The sequence below is a fragment of the Gekko japonicus genome, unplaced genomic scaffold, assembly GCF_001447785.1.
Source record: "Gekko japonicus isolate JY-2015 unplaced genomic scaffold, Gekko_japonicus_V1.1 scaffold441, whole genome shotgun sequence".
Lineage (NCBI taxonomy): Eukaryota > Metazoa > Chordata > Lepidosauria > Squamata > Gekkonidae > Gekko > Gekko japonicus.
Genome location: NW_015172017.1, coordinates 610,508 through 633,122, shown reverse-complemented (window position 1 = coordinate 633,122; position 22,615 = coordinate 610,508). Strand labels below are relative to the sequence as shown.

The 22,615-nt window shown below is 49.4% G+C and overlaps 1 protein-coding gene and 1 non-coding gene across 2 annotated transcripts in view; one reads left to right on the top strand and one right to left on the bottom strand.

Annotated features, from left to right (window-relative positions):
- Positions 1 to 581: 581 nt before the first annotated feature.
- LOC107118155 overlaps positions 582 to 22,615 on the bottom strand; it is a 32,834-nt gene continuing 10,800 nt past the window's right edge. The window contains exons 6-17 of the mRNA XM_015420429.1: positions 21,767 to 21,937; positions 20,148 to 20,244; positions 18,867 to 19,090; positions 16,789 to 16,942; positions 14,192 to 14,400; positions 10,550 to 10,667; positions 7,730 to 7,935; positions 7,505 to 7,622; positions 5,985 to 6,154; positions 3,156 to 3,253; positions 2,314 to 2,420; positions 582 to 688 (exon numbers count right to left, since the gene is read on the bottom strand). Of these exons, the coding sequence (XP_015275915.1) occupies positions 582 to 688; positions 2,314 to 2,420; positions 3,156 to 3,253; positions 5,985 to 6,154; positions 7,505 to 7,622; positions 7,730 to 7,935; positions 10,550 to 10,667; positions 14,192 to 14,400; positions 16,789 to 16,942; positions 18,867 to 19,090; positions 20,148 to 20,244; positions 21,767 to 21,937 (1,779 nt within the window). The remainder of the gene's footprint in view (positions 689 to 2,313; positions 2,421 to 3,155; positions 3,254 to 5,984; positions 6,155 to 7,504; positions 7,623 to 7,729; positions 7,936 to 10,549; positions 10,668 to 14,191; positions 14,401 to 16,788; positions 16,943 to 18,866; positions 19,091 to 20,147; positions 20,245 to 21,766; positions 21,938 to 22,615) is intronic.
- On the top strand, positions 11,540 to 11,611 carry TRNAA-UGC. Its single transcript has one exon. It is a non-coding gene; the product is annotated as a tRNA-Ala (tRNA).

Below are 22,615 nucleotides of genomic sequence, written 5' to 3'. Positions count from 1 at the left end.
CGCAGTTCCCCCGGGTGAGGTGCGGGGGGCGGGGCACATGACGAAGCCCTGCCCCCTGCTTCCGGCCCTCATTCAGCCAGGAGGAGGCAGGAGAAGAGGGAGGGTAAGTTGCTTCCTCCCTGCCTCTCCCCACCCCTGCCTGCCTGGGGCCAGGGAGGGCCTTCCTTCGCGGGGCTTCCTTGCACTCCCGCCGGCCTTGCAGGTCCACCGCCGGGCCCCTGATGTCAGGGGGTGTGGCATATGCTAATGAGTTATGCTAATGAGTTCCCCTAGCTCTTTTTCTACGAAACAACCCCTGGGAGGTATGGTTACTGTTTCATGGAAGTAGGAAATGTGGCAGGGTCCATTGGTGTGAACACACATGAAGCCGCCTTATACTGATTGAAGCCATTGGTCCATCACAGTCAGCACTGTCTACTCAAGCTGGCAATGATAACCTAGGGTCTTAGACTGAAGTCTTTCCCGTCACCTACCAGCTGGTTCATTTAACTGGAGATGCCAAGGATTGCACGTCAAGCAGATGTCCAACCACTGAGCACATATCACTACACAGGTACTAATCCTTACTGAAATAGCGCTATTCAGGACCGGAGGGGTGTTAAGGCCTCACCTGCCAAAACATGACTTGCCATCTGGAAGGAAACATAGCCATCCATGGATCTTCCCCGCCGGTAAGCCGCAAGAGGGTCTGCCAGAGGAAAGCGGTGAAGTTGATTTAAAACATAATGCACAGTCACTTCTCTACATCTTTGAGAAAGTTGGCCTTCATACTCCAATGTTAGATTTGTGTGCTGGTTACAATGTCAGACTAGGATCCAGGCTCAAATCCCCCACACCCACCAAGATGCTTGCCTGGTGACCCTCAAAGATCACGTGTCGTGTGTGTCCTTCATGGTTGGTCTTAACATAAGAACATAAGAGACACCAATGTTGGATCAGGCCCAAGGCCCATCCAGTCCAACACTCTGTGTCACACAGTGGCCAGAAATACCAGGTGCCATCAGGAGGTCCACCAGTGGGGCCAGGACATTAGAAGCCATCCCACTGTTGACCCCCCCCCCACCAAGCACCAAGAAGACAGAGCATCACTTGCCCCAGAGCCCCTATCTATACCTTGTGGCTAATAGCCCCTGATGGACCTCTGCTCCATATGCTTATCTAATTCCCTTTTGAAGCCGTCCATGCTTGTAGCCGCCACTTCCTGTGGCAGTGAATTCCATGGGTTAATCACTCTTTGGGTGCAACGGGACTCAAACTTTGTTCTGCTGCTTCAGACCAACAGGACGACCCACCTGAAACTCATTCGAACAGATCCACTTTATGCATTAGCCCCAAGAGGAGGAGGGGAAAAACCCAGCAGCACCTGTGAAGGCACTAAGAGCCAAGGTTCGAGTCCAGTAGCCCCTCAGAGACCAACAAGATTTCCAGGGTATAAGTTTTCAGAAGTCAACGCTCCTTCTGTCAGATAAGGGGCCAGTCATCCCACATGTCTGACGAGATGCCTAGTTGCAGGATCTAGGAAGCGTTGGGATATTGTAACTCCGCATGTGAGAGGATCTGGGAGGGAAAGGATTAAGAGAATTCTCTGCTCGGGTACGCTTGGCAAGTTGGCCCCGCGCTCTCATCAGTTAGATGTTGAGCCTCTTTGGCTGTCGCTTGCCTTCTCTGTTCCATCTTAGATGGGACCTCTCTTCTTCCAGCTTGGTGTAGTGGTTAAGTGTGTGGACTCTAATCTGGGAGAACCGGGTTTGATTCCCCACTCCTTCGCTTGCACCTGCTGGATGACCTTGGGCAAGCCGTAATTCTGATAAGAGCTGTCCTTGAAAAAGAGCAGTTTCCGTCAAGAGCTCTCTCAGCCCCACCTACCTCACGGGGTGTCTGTGGTGGGGAGGGGGAGGGAAAGGAGTTTGTAAGCCGCTCTGGGACTCCCTTTGGTAGTGAAGGGCGGGGTATAAATCCAACCTCTTCTCTTCTTCTTCTCTCTTGCCTGGGGTTGAAGCTGTAGCAAGTTAACCTTTTTTGGAAGTTAATCTGTTCGCAGTCAGTTAAATGTACCTACACGAATATGTCGTGTAAGATGTGGTTCTACTTTTGTAAGTAGAATTTCTTTCTCTCATTACCGTTGGAGTCGGACCCTCTTTGTAATTTGTTTGAACAGCATTTTCGCCTTAACTGGAAAAGGAGGAGAATCAGGGATACTGCGAAAATATTTCTGTGCTTCCATGGCAAATGATATATTTTACATTTAACCCAACAGATGAGATGCCTAGTTGCAGGATCTAGGAAGGGCCTGTGGTGTGTGCCATCTCTTACCTCTGGCCCCAAGGGCAAAGGGCACCGGTGTAACCACGCCCCCCAGGAGTTGTTGAGCCCACACTCTGAGTGTCTCATTTAGGGGGTAACGGCAGCGCAGCGTCAGGCTGGAAGAAAAGAAAACACATGCACATCTGAACACATCTGTTCTACTGAGCACCGAACCATACACAAACCTATGCATTTTAGGTCCCTCCTTGCAGCTTTGCCACCTGTTGGCTCTGCCAGGTAGCCTCGTATCTCCATCAAATCAAGAGCCTTTGGACTCCCTTTCCAACCATCATCAAGAATGGCACCCAACTGCTCAAGTTTTTTTACCCTCAGAGGGCATGAGCCAAGTTCTGAGATTGTTTTTATGTGGCCCGTTTGTCTTAAGTTTTTCTTATTAGGTTTGTGAAGACTGCATTTCAAATAGGTCCACTCAGAGGTCGATTCGGGGGGGGGGGGGGTCGCGGTTCCCCCGGGGGGGGGGGGGGGCACACAATGAAGCCCTGCCCCCTGCTTCCGGCCGCCCCGCTTCCAGCCCTCATTCAGCCAGGAGGAGGCAGGAGAAGAGGGAGGGTAAGTTGCTTCCTCCCCGCCTCTCCCCACCCCTGCCTGCCTGGGGCCAGGGAGGGCCTTGGCAGGGCTTCCTCGCACTCCCTCCGGCCTTGCAGGTCCACCGCCGGCCTTTATGATGTCAGGGGGTGCGGCATATGCTAATGAGTTATGCTAATGAGTTCCCCTAGCTCTTTTTCTATGAAACGACCCCTGGGTCCACTGCTACCAGCCTTAGGCATAGGGGAAACCAGGCATATGTAAAGACTGGCTGTTTTAGATAGTGCTCATCTTTTGACGCTTACCTATATTGGGAGTCCCTGGTGATAACTGGCTTTGCTTCCGGAATCAGTTCTCGCTTGAAGGTCACTTCATTCTCATACACCAAATAATTTCCTTCAAACTGGAAGACGAAGACAGAAATAAGTTCTATATTTGGCTCTGTGGCTGGCTACCGAGGGAGCCAAGTCCAGAACATGCATAAATCTGCTTTATACCGAGTCAGACCAAAGGTCAATACTGTCTACAGGCTGACCCCATTGGAGTGAGCGACTTCGCATGCCTGGACATTGGAGGGCACTACGTCACTCTAAGTGTTGTTGTTGTTGTTCAGTCGCACAGTCGAGTCCGACTCTTCGCGACCCCATGGACCAGATCACGACAGGCCTTCCGGTCTTCCGCCAATGTCACAATCCCACAGCGTTCAATCGAATACACGTTTGAGGCAAAGTAATATTTTATTGAAGCTATAAAGATACTGGAACACGTAGACTGTTTGGCATAACCAAAAGGGTCAGGGCACAGAATAATAAAGCAGATTCGTAATTGCAATAACCAATGAACTTGGTTCCCGCTTGCACGGGTTAGTTAAAACTCGCGCCTAAAGCCTGAGAATCAACTGCTCTTAAAAGATAAACAATTAATTACTTCTCACACTCTACTTCATTATAGACTAAGCGCAGACAAAGCGGCTCCAACTTCGCACCTGTGACCTTGCTGATAACTATAGTTCAAAGCAACACTAGCGTTCATAGAAAGGAATGCAAGAGACAAGCAAATGAGCTCTTCATAATATTGGCAGGCATGCGCAGTTGGGTTTAGCTGGAAGAGACGGGGGAAACAAATTCGTGGCACAGACAGGGACTACAGAAATGCACAGAACTCTTTGGCAGCTTGCTGACAGCCGTCCTCTGAAGTTGGCTCAACTTCATGTTCGTTGCATCTATGACACTGTCTAACCATCTCATCCGTTGCCGTCCCCGTCTTCTTTGGCCTTCAATCTTTCCCAGCATCAGGGCCTTCTTCTCCAGTGAGTGCTCCCTTCTCATTGGGTGGCCAAAGTACCATTTGGGCTTCAGTTTCATTATCTGGCCTTCCAGGGAACAGTCAGGGTTGCGTATAGGTGTTATCTCCTTGAATGGGAAGCCTCTCTCTATCTTAACTTGGGAGCTTTCCTCTGACCCCTCCTTCTCTCCCTTTGTCCTCTCGCCTCACATGGCCTTCCACGGAGACAGATGTCTATGCAGTTCTCTCCCATAGATGCAATGCCCTCATACTCCCACACACAGGATGCCGGGCAAGCTTTAGATCAGGCTTCTTTAGATCAGGCTTCTTTCTTTTCTTTTGACTGGAACCTGTATGTGAACTGAATCTACCTGAATAAATGTGAGTTGACCTTTTTGCGATATACTTCTTGGGGAGACTTATTTTCCGCACTCAGTATCACGCTTCCATGACTGGGCAAAACTCTGGTATATTAGCCAAATATCCCAATACCCACCCCACCCCTCTTACACAGACTATGGCCCATTCCAAAAGGCTGTTAATGCACCCCTCCACAGTGTTCTGGGATCAAGGCTTCCATAAGGCCACTGTTTTAACTCCTGAACTTTTTAGTGTTCTGATTCACTTACATATTCAAGGGTGCAAAGCAGACTGAAGAATGGGTAACAAGACCGGGGGGGGGGTGTTTATTCCAAGCTGATATGAGCCATGGGGTTTGATGATACTGTTTATTGTGCCATTGATTGCTTTTACTGTTTAATGTTCTACTACGACTCTAGGGTTGCGGTGCTCATCTCCATTTCAAAGCCGAAGAGCCAGCGCTGTCCGAAGACGTTTCCGTGGTCATGTGGCCGGCATGACTAAACACCAAGGCGCACGGAACGCTGTTACCTTCCCACCGAAGTGGTACCTATTTATCTACTTGCAATTTCTTGCTTTCGAACTGCTAGGTTGGCAGGAGCTGGAACTAGAAACAGGAGCTCACTCCATCATATGGCACCCGGGTCTCGAACGGCTGAACCACTGACCTTCCAGAAGAGCACCGCAACCCTACAGTCGGATTCGACTGGCTTTCGAGCAAGGGAACCTTTACCTTTACCTTTTACATGTTGTAAGCTGTCCTGAGACCACGTGTGGGATAGGGTGGGGTATAAATTGAATGAATGAATGAATTAATTAATTAATTAATTAATGGAGAATAACTACATAAAATAGCTTTGAGTTGAGTAAACCTTTGGGACCAACAAGATTTTCAGGGTATAAACTTTCAAGAGCCAAACCTCCCTTCGTCAGATACTTGGTGAAAGGAATTTTAACTCTCGAAAGCTTATAGTCTGGAAATGTTGAAGAAGAAGGAGGAGGAGGAAATTGGATATATACCCTGCCCTTCACTTGGAGTCTCAGAGCAGTTTATAATTTCCTTTCCCTTCCCCCTCCCCACAACAGACACCCTGTGACGTAGGTGGGGCCAAGAGAGCTCTCTCGAGAACTGCCCTTGAGAGAACTTATGACTGACCCAAGGTCACACCAGCAGCTGCAGTTCTCCCAGATCAGAGTCTGCGCTCTTAACCACTACACCACACTGACTCTCATTGAATCCAGCTCTTCTAGTGCAGATCAACACAGCTATCCTCTGAAACCATATACACTAGCAGATGCCGTTCCTCAGTACCCTAGCACAGCAACTTAAGAAGTGCCCAAGGACCTGCAGCCACATAGAACCTGTAGCCACACAGGCAGTGCCTGGCAAATTAACTCCATCCTCGGGTTGGAAGCCATCCCCTTCAGCCACCGTATATCTCAACCCCTTCTGCTCTCCCCAGAACGCTTTGCAAAATAATCCTACCAACCCTTCGCGTTGTGCCACAGGTGGCGACCGGGAACGAGAAGAGGGCCCTGGACTCATCGGCGGCCACCGGCCTGCAGTTCTCGTCGCGTAGGTGAGTTCTCCTGGGGTCCAAGGCGGGTTTGGTGTCCAGGCGGAGAACTGTGGCTGCCATCGTGCCGTTGGGGAAACACACTGAGCCCCAAATGACAGCACATTAATTCAAAGTTATATGGAAGCACGATGCTGCCTCACGCGGCCAGACAGTCTGTCCGTCCACCTTCGTATTGCTCTCTAACGGCTATGGAAGCCACCCGCCTAACGTAGCGGAGTTCCTTTGTCTTCCCATCACAACCTCATACGCTTACACAATGAGAGTTTTAAACAGGGCTCTTTTTGTAGAAAAAGCCCAGCAGGAACTCGTTAGCATAATAGGCCACACCCAACAGCAGGAACTCATTAGCATATTAGGCCACACCCCTGACAGCACAGCTCATTAGCACATTAGGCCACGCCCTCATTTTACCAGAAGTGTGGTCATCCAGCCACACCCACCTTTTGCCTCTTATTCTGTTTACCTTGTTTGTTGTCAAACCCCAGGGCCTTTTTTTGTAGCAGGAACTCATTTGCATGTTAGGCCACACACCCCTAATGTAGCCAATCCTAATGAGTTTCCGCTGTTGGGTGTGGCCTGTTATGCTAATGAGTTCCTGCTGGGCGTGGCCAACTTGGGAGCCAGCCGGAAATCCGTTCCTGTGCGTTCCTGCCCAAAAATAGCCCCGGTTTTAAAAGCATTGGTCCCTCCTAGCCTTACAGTTTATTGGGAGCCCTGTTCAAAGCCAAGACCTAGAACACTCCCACCTCACCCACTCCCACCTCACTGGTGTGATGGAAACTTCAAGGGGAGATATGCCCTCAAATGTCAGCAGTGCCCTTCAACTCACTATATCAGACTAACAGGTCAGTCTTTTACGCAAAAGAATAAATGGACATAAATCTGATATTAAAAATCACAACAGAATCCAATGGGAGAACATTTTAATTGTCCAGGACATTCATTTGCTGACCTTGGAGTGGCTGTCCTCGAACACAGAAGCTTCAAGGGGAGAGTACAATGAGAGACTGCTGAACCTAATTCACAAATTCAGAACAATGCCCCCCAGGACTGAATAGGGATATAGGATTCTTGTCTCACTGCAGATGCTAATTATTTGCCTTCAGACATCTCTCCCCTACTCTAGTCAAGCAAATTACAATGTGCATTGTACCTCTGCATCCTGACTCCTTTCTTTGAAACAACCCACCCAACTTCAAACTGGGATATAAGTTCTTAGGGATCCTCATTCCCACTAGGATCTGACAAAGGGAGCTAAGACTCTCAAAAGCCCATACCCCCCCTCCAAACCTTGTTGGACGTAAAGGTACTATCAGACTTGAATCTAGCTGTCTTACTGAAGACCAACATGGCTGTCCCCTGAAACTAGTGCCCCTGTGAGAACGTCTCCCCTATGATGACAAAACTACAGTCGCCAGAATCACACTCACCAAGGAGTTTCCCAGTAGGGAAGATGCAAGAAACTGGGAAGATCACTATGGCTGCTAGAGTCTTGTTATCCCTCAGATTGAAGTCTAGCCGGGCAGTCAGGCCTTGAAGGGAGATATCCTGTACAATATACAGTCAGGTGCATTTGGTAAGCTACTGCAAAAAGAGTGTTCTCAACACAAGGCCAAAACACCTGCAGACACACACACACCCCAGCCCGTGCCTACCTCATATGCCAAGCCAGCTGCCAGGAGGGGGACAGATAAGTAGAAGCGGCTGCCATCATCCTGCACAGTGTAGTTCTGGGACGCAGCGAACTCGGCTGTCAAGCGCAGATTCCCAACGTACGGGACCCAGTAGCGATCCAGATTGCCATGGGTCATCACAAGACTGATCCTTCGCTCCTCACAGAAGCCCACAACTGTTGGAAGGACTGATGGCATTGAGAGCAAGGAGAAAGCATTAGGACAGGGGCGTTGAACTCATTTGTTATGAGGGCCAGTTCTGACATAGATGAGACCTTGCTGGGCTGGGCTGGGCCATGTGTGTCATGAAATGTAATGCCAGGTAGCAGAGATATAAAATTTATAAAGGACACAAACACAAAGGGTTTTTTTTTACTTAAAATAAAAAAAGCTGCTTAACACATTAGCACTCTTGCAATATTTTGTTTATTTAACAATGTCTGATAACTGACACCCCTTGCTCTGAATTATTGCATCAAAATGTCTGTGCTGTTGCAATCTTGAGTATGCTGTTCAGGTGTGTATCTGTAAGCTGCAAACCTACCATGACGCAGCAGCAGCAGAACTGGAAGAAGCAGCAGAAGACAGCCAGTTCCACTACGGGCCTGATAGAAGCCCTCCGGGGGCCTGACCCGGCCCCCGGGCTGCACGTTTGACACCCCTGCATTAGGAGAAAGTCATGCTCCGGGTTTTGAAGCCATATATAAATCCTAAAGTTCTTGGCAAGACATTACAGGAAAAGTATCTTTGCAAAGCTGCTACAAGCTTTTTCTTTCTTTTCTTTTTTTTGCAAGAAGTAACCACTTTTTTCATAAAGGACTATTACAGTTATGATTTTAATTTTAACAGGCTGAAGAACACCTGGATAAACATATGGAGCAGAGGTTCATCAGTGGCTATGAGCTAGTAGCCACAAGGTATAGATGGAACACTCGGTCTGGGACAGTGATGGTCTGTATTCTTGGTGCTGGGGGGGGCACAGTGGGAGGGCTTCTGGAGTTCTTCTGGCCTCGCTGGTGGACCTCCTGATGGCACCTGGGTTTTGGCCACTGCGTGACACAGAGTGTTGGACTGGATGGGCCACTGGCCTGATCCAGTATGGCTTTCTCTTATGTCCTTATGTTGCTTTGACCTGGATTGCACAGGCTAGCCCGATCTCATCAGATCTTGGAGCTAAGAGGCCACAGGTATGAAGAAGAATAGGTATGAAGACCACCTGTTGCTCTGACCTGGATAGCCCAGGCTAGCCTGATCTCATCAGACCTCAGAAGCTAAGCAGGTTGTTGTTGTTGTTCAGTCGCACAGTCGTGTCCGACTCTTCGCGACCCCATGGACCAGATCACGCCAGGCCTTCCTGTCTTCCGCCGTCCTCTGAAGTTGGCTCAACTTCATGTTCATTGCATCTATGACACTAGCTAACCATCTCATCCTTTGCCGTCCCCGTCTTCTTTGACCTTCAATCTTTCCCAGCATCAGGGTCTTCTCCAGTGAGTGCTCCCTTCTCATTGGGTGGCCAAAGTATTTGAGCTTCAGTTTCATTCTCTGGCCTTCCAGGGAACAGTCAGGGTTGATTTCTTTTAGGATTCACTGATTTGATCTTCTTGCAGTCCAAGGGGCTCTCAAGAGTATTCTCCAGTGAGGGCTCCCTTCTCATTTGGTTGGCCCCAGTTAATACTTGGATGGGGAGACCAAGGAAGTCCAGGTGGCTACGCAAAGCCTGTGAACGTCTCTTGCCTTGGAAGTCCTATGGGGTTGACATAAGTCAACTGTGATTTGATGGCATGTTTCACTACCATATCCCTCTGTTAATTGCATTCTAAAAAACATCGGTCCCTTTCTGCCAGCGCAGCTGTTCCAATTCAGCAGCTTTGCTGAAATCATATTTCTTCCTACAATACAAAATTCATATCAGAGATGTCCATATCCTGGAATGTTATGCTGTTCTTTTTATGTGTTTGTGGGAGTCCTCTGGATTTTAGGGGAGGTAGATCCATTATAGCATAAACACATTATAAAATCGGTACTGCAGCGTGCGATCCACGCACACACAAATGTTGATCCATCTGGCCTGCAGACTGCCACTTACCAGTCCCATGTCTAGCCCCAGCCAATAGATTTCAAGGATTCCAGAAAAGGCTAAATAAAAGGGTTGGACAAACAGGATTGTGTGCCAGGGCTCTTTTTGTAGAAAAAGCCCAGCAGGAACTCATTAGCATAATAGGCCACACCCAACAGCAGAAACTCATTAGCATGTTCAGCCACACCCCTGACAGCACAGCACATTAGCATATTAGGCCATACCCCTATGCCTTCCCTTGGCTTGCCCGGGTGCCCCGCGGCTGCAGGGAGCCTGGGCAAGCTGGCCCTTGGACAGGATGGGGAAGGCACGGGGAGGCATTTAAACGCCTCCCCGATCCTTCCAGGCCTTCCCTGTGTAGCCATGCACGCAGAGGTTTTGGCTGTAATGGGCGTGGCCAACTCTGAAGCCAGAATTCCTGCCCAAAAATAGCCCTGTGTGTGACACACATGTCCCCACCGCAGGACAGAGAACTGGATTCGGAGCCTCTCAGCACCCACAACCTGAGCTAAGGTTGCAAATCTTTGGGGGGGCCTGCAGATCTCCCAGAATGACAACTCCAGACGACAGAGATCAGTTCCCTGGAGAAACGGCTGCTTTGGAGGGCGGACTCTACGGCATTCTACCCCACTGAGGTCCCCTCCCTTCGCTTCCCTCGCCAGGCTCCACCCCCAAATCTCCAGGAATTTCCCAGCCTGCAGTTGGCAACGCCACTGAAGACTCACCAACATCAGGGACTTCACATTCAATGACGGCAGGGTAGATGAAAGGCTTGTTCTTGGGGATCAGGTTGAGCGTATAGACCAGCGGCAAGGTATATCTCCGGATGTTGTCATGCAGATACTGCAGGAGAGAAAACCTCAAGTCATGCAAAGTCCATACACGTCACGGAGAAAGCGGCATTTCCAGGACGGAATTTCAAATCTGCATAGCTGCTCAATATCCACCCCCCCCCTTTGGCCTGGGTCCAACCTACCTGAGGGACTGCCTTTCCCCGCATGTTTCCCCAAGAGCTCTACGGTCAGGGGCCCAAAATTTACTAGCTATCCCGGGCCCCAGGGATGTCAAACTGGCCACCACTAGGGCCAGGGCTTTTTCAGTGGCGGCTCCTACCTGGTGGAACGAGCTCCCGGGGGAGATCCGGGCCCTGCGGGATCTTATGCAGTTCCGCAAAGCCTGCAAGACAGAGCTCTTCCACCAGGCTTTTGAGTAGGAGCCGCCGCCCCCACTATATCACCATCGCTGTGGGTGGGAAGAGGCCCTGAGAAAAACACCTGAACCTGAACATGAATGGAGCCTTAAACCGTCTACCAGGAACTTCGGGCATACGTTCCGTCATCTTTGGACTCTGAAGACACTGAGCACTTTGTTAAATTAGGATTTTTTAAATATGTACTGTATGATTTTAAATTATATGTATATTGTGTTTTATCATGGCAAGGCTTCGTCTGGCCCCTGTAAGTCGCCCTGAGCCCACGGGGAGGGCGGGGTATAAATACGAAAAATAAAAAAATAATAAATAAATAAATTTGTTTAATATCCAGTTTGATAAGGAGTTCTGGATAGCTCAAAAGCTTGGATTCTTGCTGCGCATCATGTGGCTTCTGTTTTGGGCTTTTGCTTCGGAACCAGTGTGGCTACCCGTCCCCACCGGTCAGGATTAGAAGCCTTCTTCGTTTTCTTCACTTCTCTTCTAGAAGGACAAACAGCAACCTGGGGATGTAGCTCAGTGGTAGAGCACATGCTTTGCATGTATGAGGTCCTGGGTTCGATCCCCAGCATCTCCACTTTTGCCAGCACTTTCGACAGTTCTCCTGTTATTTGTCTGTTTAAGCACTGCTGCACATGAATTCATCCGTGAAGTAGTGGCTGACGGCAGTGCCCTCCCTGAGCAGATAATTAAACCGGAGGCTAGACAAGTTTACAAGGACAGATCTGTTGCTGGCCATTGGTCATGACAGCCGAATAGGAGTTCCAGGTTCACAGGCAGAATGCCTCCTATAATCCAGTGCAGAGGAAGAGTCACTGGGTGTGTGTTAGCAACAGGGTGCTGAGATAGTTAAGTTAAGTAGCCTTTAGGTAAAGGTAAAGGTCTCCCTTGCTCGAAAGTCAGTCGAGTCCGACTCTAGGGTTGCGGTGCTCATCTCCGTTTCAAAGCCGAAGAGCCAGCGCTGTCCGAAGACGTTTCCGTGGTCATGTGGCCGGCATGACTAAACACCAAGGCGCACAAAACGCTGTTACCTTCCCACCGAAGTGGTACCTATTTATCTACTTGCAATGTCTTGCTTTCGAACTGCTAGGTTGGCAGGAGCTGGAACTAGAGACGGGAGCTCACTCCGTCATGCGGCAACCCGGGTCTCAAACTGCTGAACTACTGACCTTCCACAGCCAGCAGTTCAGCGTCTTAACCACTTGAGCCGCCGCAGCTCCTCAAGTAGCCTTTATTGGCATAGAAAAAAACTGATACAAGTTAATATAGTTTAAAATGTAAGTTAAAACTACAACATACATATACATCTGTGTAAATATAGGATTCTTTCTGTGAAATCCCTTGGCATACCTTTATAGCAGAGTAAAGAAACTTAGCCACCTTCTCGGTGACATTAGAGGAGAAATCATTCAGGAGTCTACAGACCTTAAATGCATCAGAACAGTCCCTCAGCCTAAGTAGAACAGAATGTAAATGCATGTAACATAAATCTGTATACAGATGACAATACAGAAGAACATGAGTGATGAACTGAACACATTTTTGATTGCAAGGGCAGTATCTGGCTGAGTAGGCTCTCTTATTAAATCTGCCATAAAAATAGCAGAAGGCATGGCATTACATCTGGCAAGGGAAAATGCTCTGTGCTGCTGTGACACCTGCAAAGAGGACAGATATGGGGCCATTTCCCCAGTAATGAGGGGAATCTCAAAGTTCAGTGGGGAGCGGGTTTTGTTGGCCTGACTGAATAACTTCTGGCATTCAATGTCTAGCATTCTGTTTTTAATCTGATGAAATGCAGCGGTGAAAGTCAGCATTCTGTACATAAACCCATTGTTTTAATTTCCCCCTCAATCTATGCTGACCACTACTCTGAGGTGGAACTGCAGTGGCTCAAGTGGTTAAGACACTGAACTGCAGGCTGTGGAAGGTCGGTAGTTCAGCAGTTCAAGACCCGAGTCGCCGCATGACGGAGTGAGCTCCCGTCTCTAGTTCCAGCTCCTGCCAACCTAGCAGTTCGAAAGCAAGAAATTGCTTTTACCTTTACCTTTACTCTGAGGTAGCATGTCAATTCTTGCCTAGACAGAGGTTTAACACCCAGTTATGTAGACAACAACACAAGGAGGAACATTTGTCTGTTTTTTGTACAGTGCTTCAGAGTGTTGGTGAAGGATTTGGGAGACATTAAAATCCCCACTCCCATAGAAACTTGCTGCATGACCTTGGGCCAGTCACACACTCGGCCTTCCTCACAGGGCTGTCCTGAGGATAAAAGGAAGGCGGGAAGGACAACGTCATAAGCCACGTGGGGTCCCCATAGGAAAGAAAAGCAGGGTATGCGGTGGTGAAAAGAGCCATCACATTGTAGCTGACTTATGACTCCATATGGTTTTCAAGGCGAGAGATGAACAAAGGTGGTTTCGCCCTTGCGGGCTCTGCAGAGCAACCCTGGACTTCCTTGGGGATCTCCCATCACAAGTATTAACCCGGGCTGACCCTGCTTAGCTTCCAAGATCAGGCCAGGATATTAACAAACATAGGTGTTCCCAAATCGTTTGAAGACTTAAAAGAATGCAACATTTCAGTCTGAGAAACCATTCAGTTCAGGAGACCAGGGGTCATTTCCTGCAGGAGCACACAGGAGCAGAGCTCCGGCAGTAAAGAGCCCAGGGGGCGGGCACATGCAACAAGCCCCACCCCCTGCTCCCAGCAGCCCTCAGTCAGAGCAAGAAGCAGCCAGGTAAGTTGCAGAGCTGCCCCCGGCCCCCCGGTCCAAAACAGTCCAGTGGCACCTTTAAGACCAAGTTTTGTTCAGGTACAAGCTCTCCCTCCTCTGTGAAGACAGATCTGCACGTTCCCTCCACCCCCCAATAGCTAGCAATCCAAAACAGTCCAGTGGAGCCTGAGTGGTGGGTGTTGCCTTCTGACACACTTCCTGTGATGTCAGGGGGTGTGGCATATGCAAATTAGTTATGCTAATGAGCTCCGGCACCTCTTTTTCTATGAAATGACCCCTGCAAGAGACCCTTCTCTGAATGAGAGACTGCATATGGCAGGAAGCCTTTCTCCCCAGGCATGAGTGGAAGGTTCACTCTGCTGTAACCCCCAGGTGTTCAGATGTCACTCGTCTGAGCTACCTCCACACTCCACCGTTTACCTCTTGCGGTACCAGAGGATCGTCAAAAGGGACCATCAGATTGAAGGCCCTGGTGCCGTTGGGATTGGGAACTTCTGCCAGCTTGCCGCCATGGCTCTCAAGCTCTTCAGGAGTCAAGGGCTTGCCGCCGATGGCCACAGTCACCAGCTCCACATCGGGGAGGAAGTTGCCCAAGATGACCTCAAAGTAGCCTCTCTCTGGGACAGTGTCTGGAAAGGAGGAACCAAATGGTTGTTAGTTCAAATTCTCTCTCCTCTTCCCAGTTTAGCCTCTCTCTAGTTTGAATCTCCAGTCCTCTGACAGGTTAAGGTCTCTCTCTGTTTTCTTCAGTACCCCTTAGCTGACCTAACCTTCTTAGGAGGCAAGATTTCTCTCTCAACTGCCCAACTTTCTTAGGAACAGAAACTAAGCAATCACTGTGAATAAAAACTATTGTGCTTTATAATGAAGTTGCATTATGGATAGTCATTGACATGTTAAGTAGATAACAAAGATAACACAATTAACATGATCCTGGGATGTAAATTAAGAAAAGTCCCAGCCTTGTAATACTGCGGAGCAGCTTCTGAAATGAACTGACAAGCATCCAGATTAGGGCTGCCAGCTTCCAGCTGGGGCCTGGGGATCTCCTGCTTTTACAACTGATCTCCAGCTGACAGAGATCAGCTCCCCTGGAGAAAATGGCTGCTTGGAAGGGTGGGCCCTATGGCCTTGTACCCTGCTGAGGCCCCTCCCCTCCCCAAACCCCGCCCTCTCCCGGATCCACCCCCAAAGTCTCCAGGTATTTTCCATCCCAGACCTGGCAACCCTAATCCAGATGTTAAGCCCGTTTCGAGGTGAATTTTCCTAAGAAGATATTCTTAGTAAGTCGTCTTCTGTGGTTATTTCCCTATTATTTATAACTCTGCGTTTATATAGGAAGCAAGCCAATCCTTTAGTCTTTTCATAATGTGGTGCAAAGCCTTCTGTTCTAACATTACCCGCACAATGCTCATTATTTACAGTGATTGTTTAGTTTCTGTTCTTTTACACTGTGATCCCGGGTTGTTTGTCAACTCTCTTAGGAGGCATAATTTCCGCCTCAATTGCCCATCTGTATCTTTCTCTGTTTAGCACAACTTTTCCTTGCTATTTACACATTCCCCCCCCCCCCCCAGCAATCCCCTACTTTACTCACAACATTTGATAGGGCAATTTATTTTCAGTGCTAGACTCCTCACTGCCCACAAACTGCCAAACTTTAACCTCAGGAATTATTGTTTGGTTGTCTGACAAGCAGTATGAATCTCATTCAATCTCCTCTGTCTCGCAGAAAGGGGTACCTAGTGGTAGGGCCCAACTATGGCAGTTTCTTCTCCTCAAAGTGATACATGAGCTTAAGTATACCCCAGAAGCACTGAAAGGACTTTTAGGCTATCTCCCCTTTTCTACAGCCCTTGATTTTCCTTCTTCTGCATAGGATTTCTCACCTTACAGTGTGGCTTTCTAGCTCCATTCCTTCCATCACGAAACTTTGGGGGGCACACAGGGTGTCTCCCGTGTAGACACTAACCAGATTCACTTATTGTGGCTGCACAAGGTACACCCTAGCCATGCCATGGGACCCAGTCACCAGGGCACTTACCACTCCTACATGACAACTCCCTGTTGAAGGTTTGGATCCTTATGTCAAGTACATACCATGGTGCCCCCACCAAGTGTTTTTAGAAAGTGGGCATGGCCAGGTGAGGCTCTGCCCACCACTGCTTAAAATTATTCCTCTTGACCCCCTTCCTATGGGTGTGAGTTCCAGGCTCCCGCAGTGGCCATTTGTGTGGCTGTATCCATCACTGGATCAGAATTCAAAGGCGTCCACACAGCCTCAAAAATACCGGGGACTCCTGGACTAGCCGCTTGGCAGGATTGAACCTGCTCCCTCAGAGATTAATGGCTGGCTCATCAAGGGCACTGGACAGGCGGCCTTCAAAATTAGACATGCTTAGCACTCTGCACTGCCCATATTAAGACTGAAACTCAGGAGGTCAATGCAATGACCCAGGGCTTTTTTTGTAGAAAAAGCCCAGCAGGAACTCATTAGCATAATTGGCCACACCCAACAACAGAAATGTATTAGCATATTAAGCCACACCCCTGACAGCACAGGTCATTAGATTATGAGGCCACACCCCCATGTTACCAGAAGTGTGGTCATCCAGCCACACCCACCTTTCCCTTCTTATTCTGTTTACCTTGTTTGTTGTCAAAACCCAGGGCCTTTTTTTGTAGCAGGAACTCCTTTGCATGTTAGGCCACACCCCCCTAATGTAGCCAATCCTAATGAGTTTCTACTGTTGGGTGTGGCCTATTATGCTAATGAGTCCCTGCTGGGCGTGGCCAACTCAGGAGCCAGCCGGAATTCCGTTCCTGTGCGTTCCTGCCCAAAAATAGCCCTGCAATGACCTCTTCCTGAAGTCTTTGGGGAGAAAGAGGAGAGACAGACATGGGAGGTATCCAGGTGAGGCGTGCAAGGTGTGGGGTTCACTGCCTCCCGCTTTGTCCAGGGCCGTTTCTTCTTCCCTGCCCATACCCAGGGGTCAAGAAGACCCCAGTAAGCTTACTGTTGATGAGCACAGGCACGTGAGGGACAAAGGTCGTGCGGATGGTCTTCAGGCTGCGGTGGCGCGTCCGGTCACTCTCGTCTCCTTGCCACCTGCGGTCCAGCAGCAGCTTGATGCTGTACCTCGTGCCGTAGCTGCTGTCAATCACGTCGCTCTGCAAGCAGAAGAGGCAGCCGTGAGAGCATCCCGAGTGCGAGGGCGATGCAGGTGCCACCTCGAGACGGCCGCTAGGGGAGAGTCCATCCTCCTTCACCGCCTCCCTCCTCTGCACATCTGTTCTCCACCCAAGCTCCCCGGTTCTGGAAACTTGGGTTCAGGAGAGGGAGCGGGGAAGAGCACCCTGCTGCCCGCGGTTAACATCTGAGCATCCGCATTCTCCTTCCTGTCTCCAGGTATAAAGTGCAGGCAGCACCAGAGACTAGGGTTGCCAACTCCAGGTTGAGGAATTCCTGGAGATTTGAGGGTGGAACCAGGGGACGGGCCTCAGCAGGGTGCAATGCCATAAAGTCCACCCTCCAAAGCAGCCCTTTTCACCAGGGGAGCAGACTTCTCTCTGTAGTTTGGATATCAGCTGTAATTTCAGGAGAACTCCAGGCCCATCTGGAGAGGGGCAATCTTACCAGAAACAACCCTGGCTTGCAAGCTTTAGGAAGCTGGCCTACTGGGATCAGCCCTAGATGGTTATTTGTTGTATTTTTCTATTGTCTTAAGTCTCTCGGGGTCCCCTTGGGGAAAACAGAAACATACTAGCAAGTTCTAGCAAATCCCATAGCAAACATTTTATTTTATTTTTAATCCCTTCACCGGGGACCCAAAACAGCTTACACCGTTCTCTTTTCCTCCATTTCATCTCCACAACAACCCTGCAAGGTAGGTTAGGCTGAGAGCATGCGAATGGCCCAAGGTTACCCAGCAAGCCTCCCTGGCACAGGGGAAATAAAACTGGAATCTTTCACACCCTAATCCAAAATAACCACTGCACCAGGCTGACCATTTGTGTGGCTGAAATGGAAATGCTAACGTATATTAGACTGTCTGGGCTATGAAGATATTAAATCATATATATAGTCGACTTTCTCAGATCTGATTTGAGGCTGTTCACTTTAGCAACCGGGTATATGAGCCGATCCTGGGGGGCAAAGCCATGGGGTAGGGCAATTTGGCCTTTTCTGAAGTCTTAAGAGCTGTGTGCTTGGATACATGCAATGAGATAGTAATCTTGTTACAATTCTTTGTTTAAAGACAGTAACGAATCTGAAAGTCTACCATTGAGACTTCCCAAGCCTCTGAACCAAGCACCTTATTTAAAATGTTGGAAATGTGTTTAAAATGCATCGTTTATTAACACTGTTTCTTGTGTATTGCACTATATATATTCCATTTATTCTCCTGTTTCGTAACGTTGCTTTATTGCACAGACTGCATTTTATTGCAACATTTTAATTGTGAAACTCACCTTGAGTCAAGGTGATAAACTGGAAGCAAAGTAAATAAAGACGCTTGATGCTGCCGATCTGGCTGTCTGAGGCACAAATCAAGCAGAGGAGGGGGCTCCCAGGGGTACCACCACCACCATTCTGCAGCTCCCTTGACGAACAAGGCCTTTGCACCAGTGTTCCCTCTAAGCTGAGTCAGTGTGAGCTAGCTCACAGTTTTTTAGACTCCGGCTCACACATTTTTTGCCTTAGCTCAGGAAGGAGGGCTCCAGAGCAAACTAGTTTATGCAGAAGCCAAACCCCTCGCTCACAATTTTAACACCAGTAGCTCACAATATAGAATTTTTGCTCACAAGACTCCACAGCTTAGAGGGAACATTGCTTTGCACCAATCCTGTCTCTCTCTCATAACTACACATGACAGAACTCAGCTCCACAGAGACAGGAGAGAGAGAGTCAGAGACAGAGAGACAGAGACAGACAGACAGACAGACAGACACAGAGAGAGAGAGAGAGAGAGAACACCCAGCTGAGATTTGCAGAGCCAGCTTGTCTGCTCCGTCTTCCTAGAGAGGCCACAGGAGTTCTGCCTGACCAGCCCCAAGGCATTCTAGGTAACGGTCCCCCCCTTCTCACACTGACCAGGGTAAGTCCTCCAGAGGCCCCAATGGGCACAGAGATGCTGACGAACTTGGCGTCTGTCAGGAAGGTGTACCCGTTCCTCGCAACGGTGGCCGCATCAACCACACGCCCATCCAGGCCCATCTCGACGGCCTCGTCCCGATACAGGTCTGGGAACTTCACCAGAGACGGCATGATCCGTGGAGTCACCCAGCTCAGCGCTGAGGCCGTGAAGACCGGAGGGTCTGCGGGAGGAAAAGGACAGCCCAGGACATGTTCAGACCACGTATGGATGTCAGCTCTGCACTGGGGAATGCCTGGAGAATTTGGGAGTGGGTCTGGGGAAGGTCTGGTTTGGGGGAGGGGGAGGGACCGATGGAGTCATGTGCCGTGGAGCCTACCCCCCAAAACAGCCAGGAGAACTGACCTCTCTAGGCTGGAGATAACAGTTGTAAGACCAGATCTCTCGGCCCCATTTGGAGTTTGGCAACCCTAGTTCAGAGGCTACCTTCTCCCTTGAAGGTTCAGCTAGTTTCAATTGAAAGTTTGTTTCGTACAAAAATAAACTGAACTGGAGCACGTGAAGGGGAGGCGTGCTCTTACACGGGAGCAGAGCCACCATCCCATTCCAAACACCCAGAGAGAAATCCTGCCTTCCAGGGTCCTTCAGTGTACACACAGCTCTGTCCTGGCCCAGACCAGTGTTCCCTCTAAGCTGAGTTGGTGTGAGTTTGCTCACAATTTTTTAGCCTCCGGCTCAGACATTTTTTGTCTTAGCTCAGGAAGGAGGGCTCCAGAGCAAGCTAATTTATGCAGCAGCCAAATTGCCCGCTCACAGCTTTAATACCAGTAGCTCACAAAGTAGAATTTTTGCTCACAAGACTCCACAGCTTAGAGGAAACATCAAGGACTGCCAACAGCAGCTTCCCTGGTGATCTCCCAAGTCCTCAGCCAGGACCCTATCCTTGCAAGGGGACTGCCCATTCATTCAAGGCAAGGGATGCTCTGTATTCATGGTGCTTGGGGTGGGAGGGCTCCCAGTGTCCTGGCCCCACTGCTGGACTTCCTGATGGTACCCGGTATTTTTAGCCACTGTGTGACAGGGTGTTGGACTGGATGGGCCATTTGCCTGATCCAACACTGGCTTCTCTTATAGACTTCTGTTCTTATGCCCACAACCATTGAAGAAACGCAGGTACCAAACCCCCAACTCTCATCTGGAACCGCTATATGGAAGAGCCAAAACGCAACACCCATTCACAATAGGAGGCTATTCTACTCGATCCTGAAACAGGGACTCACTGATGGGGCAGGCGACGGCAGTGTCCACCATCAGGATCATCCAGGCCTGCTTGTAGAAGACGGTAGCTCGTGCAACCGCCACTTCCAGGCCCTGCACCTATCAAGGAAGCAAAGGTCGCTCCAGTACTCAGACTGAACCATTCAAGGGCAGGCGTACCACCTAGAACATTAACCCCAAGCTCCCAAGAGTGAGATACAGCATCACGGATTCAACTAGTTCTCCCGAGATCAAAGCTACCCAGGAGCCACCAAGACTCCTTCTACCCATCAGCCGTCCTTTAGGCAAACTAGGACAATTATGGAAAATGGCCACCACAAGAGGCGGAGCCAGCCACAAAATGGCTGTTGCAGGAGGTGGAGCCAATTACAATATGTCAGGGAGTGAGGTCATGCATAACTCTCACAGTAGCTCTTAAACAGAGCTTCTTCATGGAATGCTGAACAGGATGCCTTTTAGATTCAGGTGGGGTAGCCATGCCGGTCTGAAGCAGCAGAACAAAGTTTGAGTCCAGTGCCACTTTTAAGATCAACAAAGTTTTATTCATGTTGTAAGCTTTCATGTGCAAGCACACTTCCTCAGATACAGTGGAAGAGAATCTCCTGCAATCTGTTTCAGTGAATCTGAAGAAGGGTACATACTAATTCTCTCAGTTCTCGCTTGTAGGTGCCACTGGACTCAAACTTCATTCCCGCATCTGTTTGTTAACTCTTGTATTTTTACGCTAATTTACTGCCATTCACAGATCTTTCTTACATCCTGTCTCAGCTATAATCACCCAGTACTTCTGCATCTTGACTCTAAATGGCCCTTCCTGACAGAGCGAGCTCCCGTCTCTAGTTCCAGCTCCTGCCAACCTAGCAGTTCGAAAGCAAGAAATTGCAAGTAGATAAATAGGTACCACTTCGGTGGGAAGGGAACAGCGTTCCGTGCGCCTTGGTGTTTAGTCCTGCCGGCCACATGACCACGGAAACGTCTTCGGACAGCACTGGCTCTTCGGCTTGGAAACGGAGATGAGCACCGCAACCCTAGAGTTGGATTCAACTGGCTTTCGAGCAAGGGAACCTTTACCTTTACCTTTTACTTCTGCATCTTGACTCTAAATGGCCCTTCCTGACAACAACCCCTATAAGTAATGGTGGAGGAGGTTCTGTTCCACTGTATCTGAGGAAGTGTGCTTGCGGACGAAAGATCCTATCATGAATAAAACTTTGTTGGTCTTAAGGATGCCTTTTAAATACTGTTTTAAAATATTTTCTTGCGTATACAGACAGCTGACCTACAGAGACTCAGTGAAGGCCCTTGTGCTGTGGTGGCAGCTGGCTCCCAAAGCAATATTATTTTTTTAAAAATCAGCTCAGCTAATCAGATCGCCAGTGGCCAATCAGAAGCCCTCCTAGGCAAAGGCACCATCTGGCACCTCCCACTTTCAATAAATATTTGGCAGGCACAAGGAAAGACATCTGTAGGAACCATGAAGGGCACCATGTTGGAGACCCCCGATCTGGCACAAAGCATATCCTCCCCTTGGGGCACCTCCGGAGTCCGTTCCTTGTTCTACCAGCCACCAAGCCATGCTCCAGCCACCAGCTCTAGGCCATCAGTCCTGCCCGCCGCTTACCTTGGAGACCTCCGTCTGCTGCGTGCCGTAGGGTGTGCGGAAGAGGACACGGGTCGCTGTGGTGTTGACCCCGTAGCCCAAGGCGTGGGCCTCAGTGGCCATCATGTTCTGCAGGGAGCCGTTCTGGAAGCGGAAGACCACTTGCCATACTTGGTTCACAGCCCCCTGTGCCTGCAAAAGGACAGTGTGGTGTAGCGGTTAGAGTCTCGGGATTAATATCTGAAAGACCCCGGTTTGAATGCACCCTCTGCCACAGAAGCTCACTGGATGACCTCGGGCCAGTCACTCATACCCCCTAACCTACCACACCGGGTTGATATGAGGACAAAACGGACAAAAGGAAAATCACGTAAGCCGCTCGGGGTCCCCGCTGGGGAGAAAGGGTATACGTGAAGTAACCAAACACACATGCAACCAAACCACCCATTCCCTCAAGCACAACATTAAGACAGAGCGCCAGGGTAATAGTGGTTCATGTTTGAATATATAGACCTATGCAGACCAAGGCCTAAATTGCTGCTCGGGTAAGTCAAACAGAATAGGGGGCCAACGATAAAAACTTAATGTTTATAAGTATAAAAAGATACATGTATTTATTAACAAAGAATCTATATATCTAATAGCCAAGTTGCCCCCGGAGTGCGGATTGCTAAATCAGCGCTCCGGGGGCACTTGGGGGGAGGGGGAGGTTTGTGCACACGTGGGCCAGTCCCCACGTGTGCACAAAAATGCTAAAAGTAGAAACAAATTTCGGGGGGATGTTTAAATCCCCCCGAAAGTGCAAGAGCGTTCCGTGCGCATGCGCACGGAACGCTCTGTAGCTGACCTCGCCGCCGCTGTGCCGCCGCC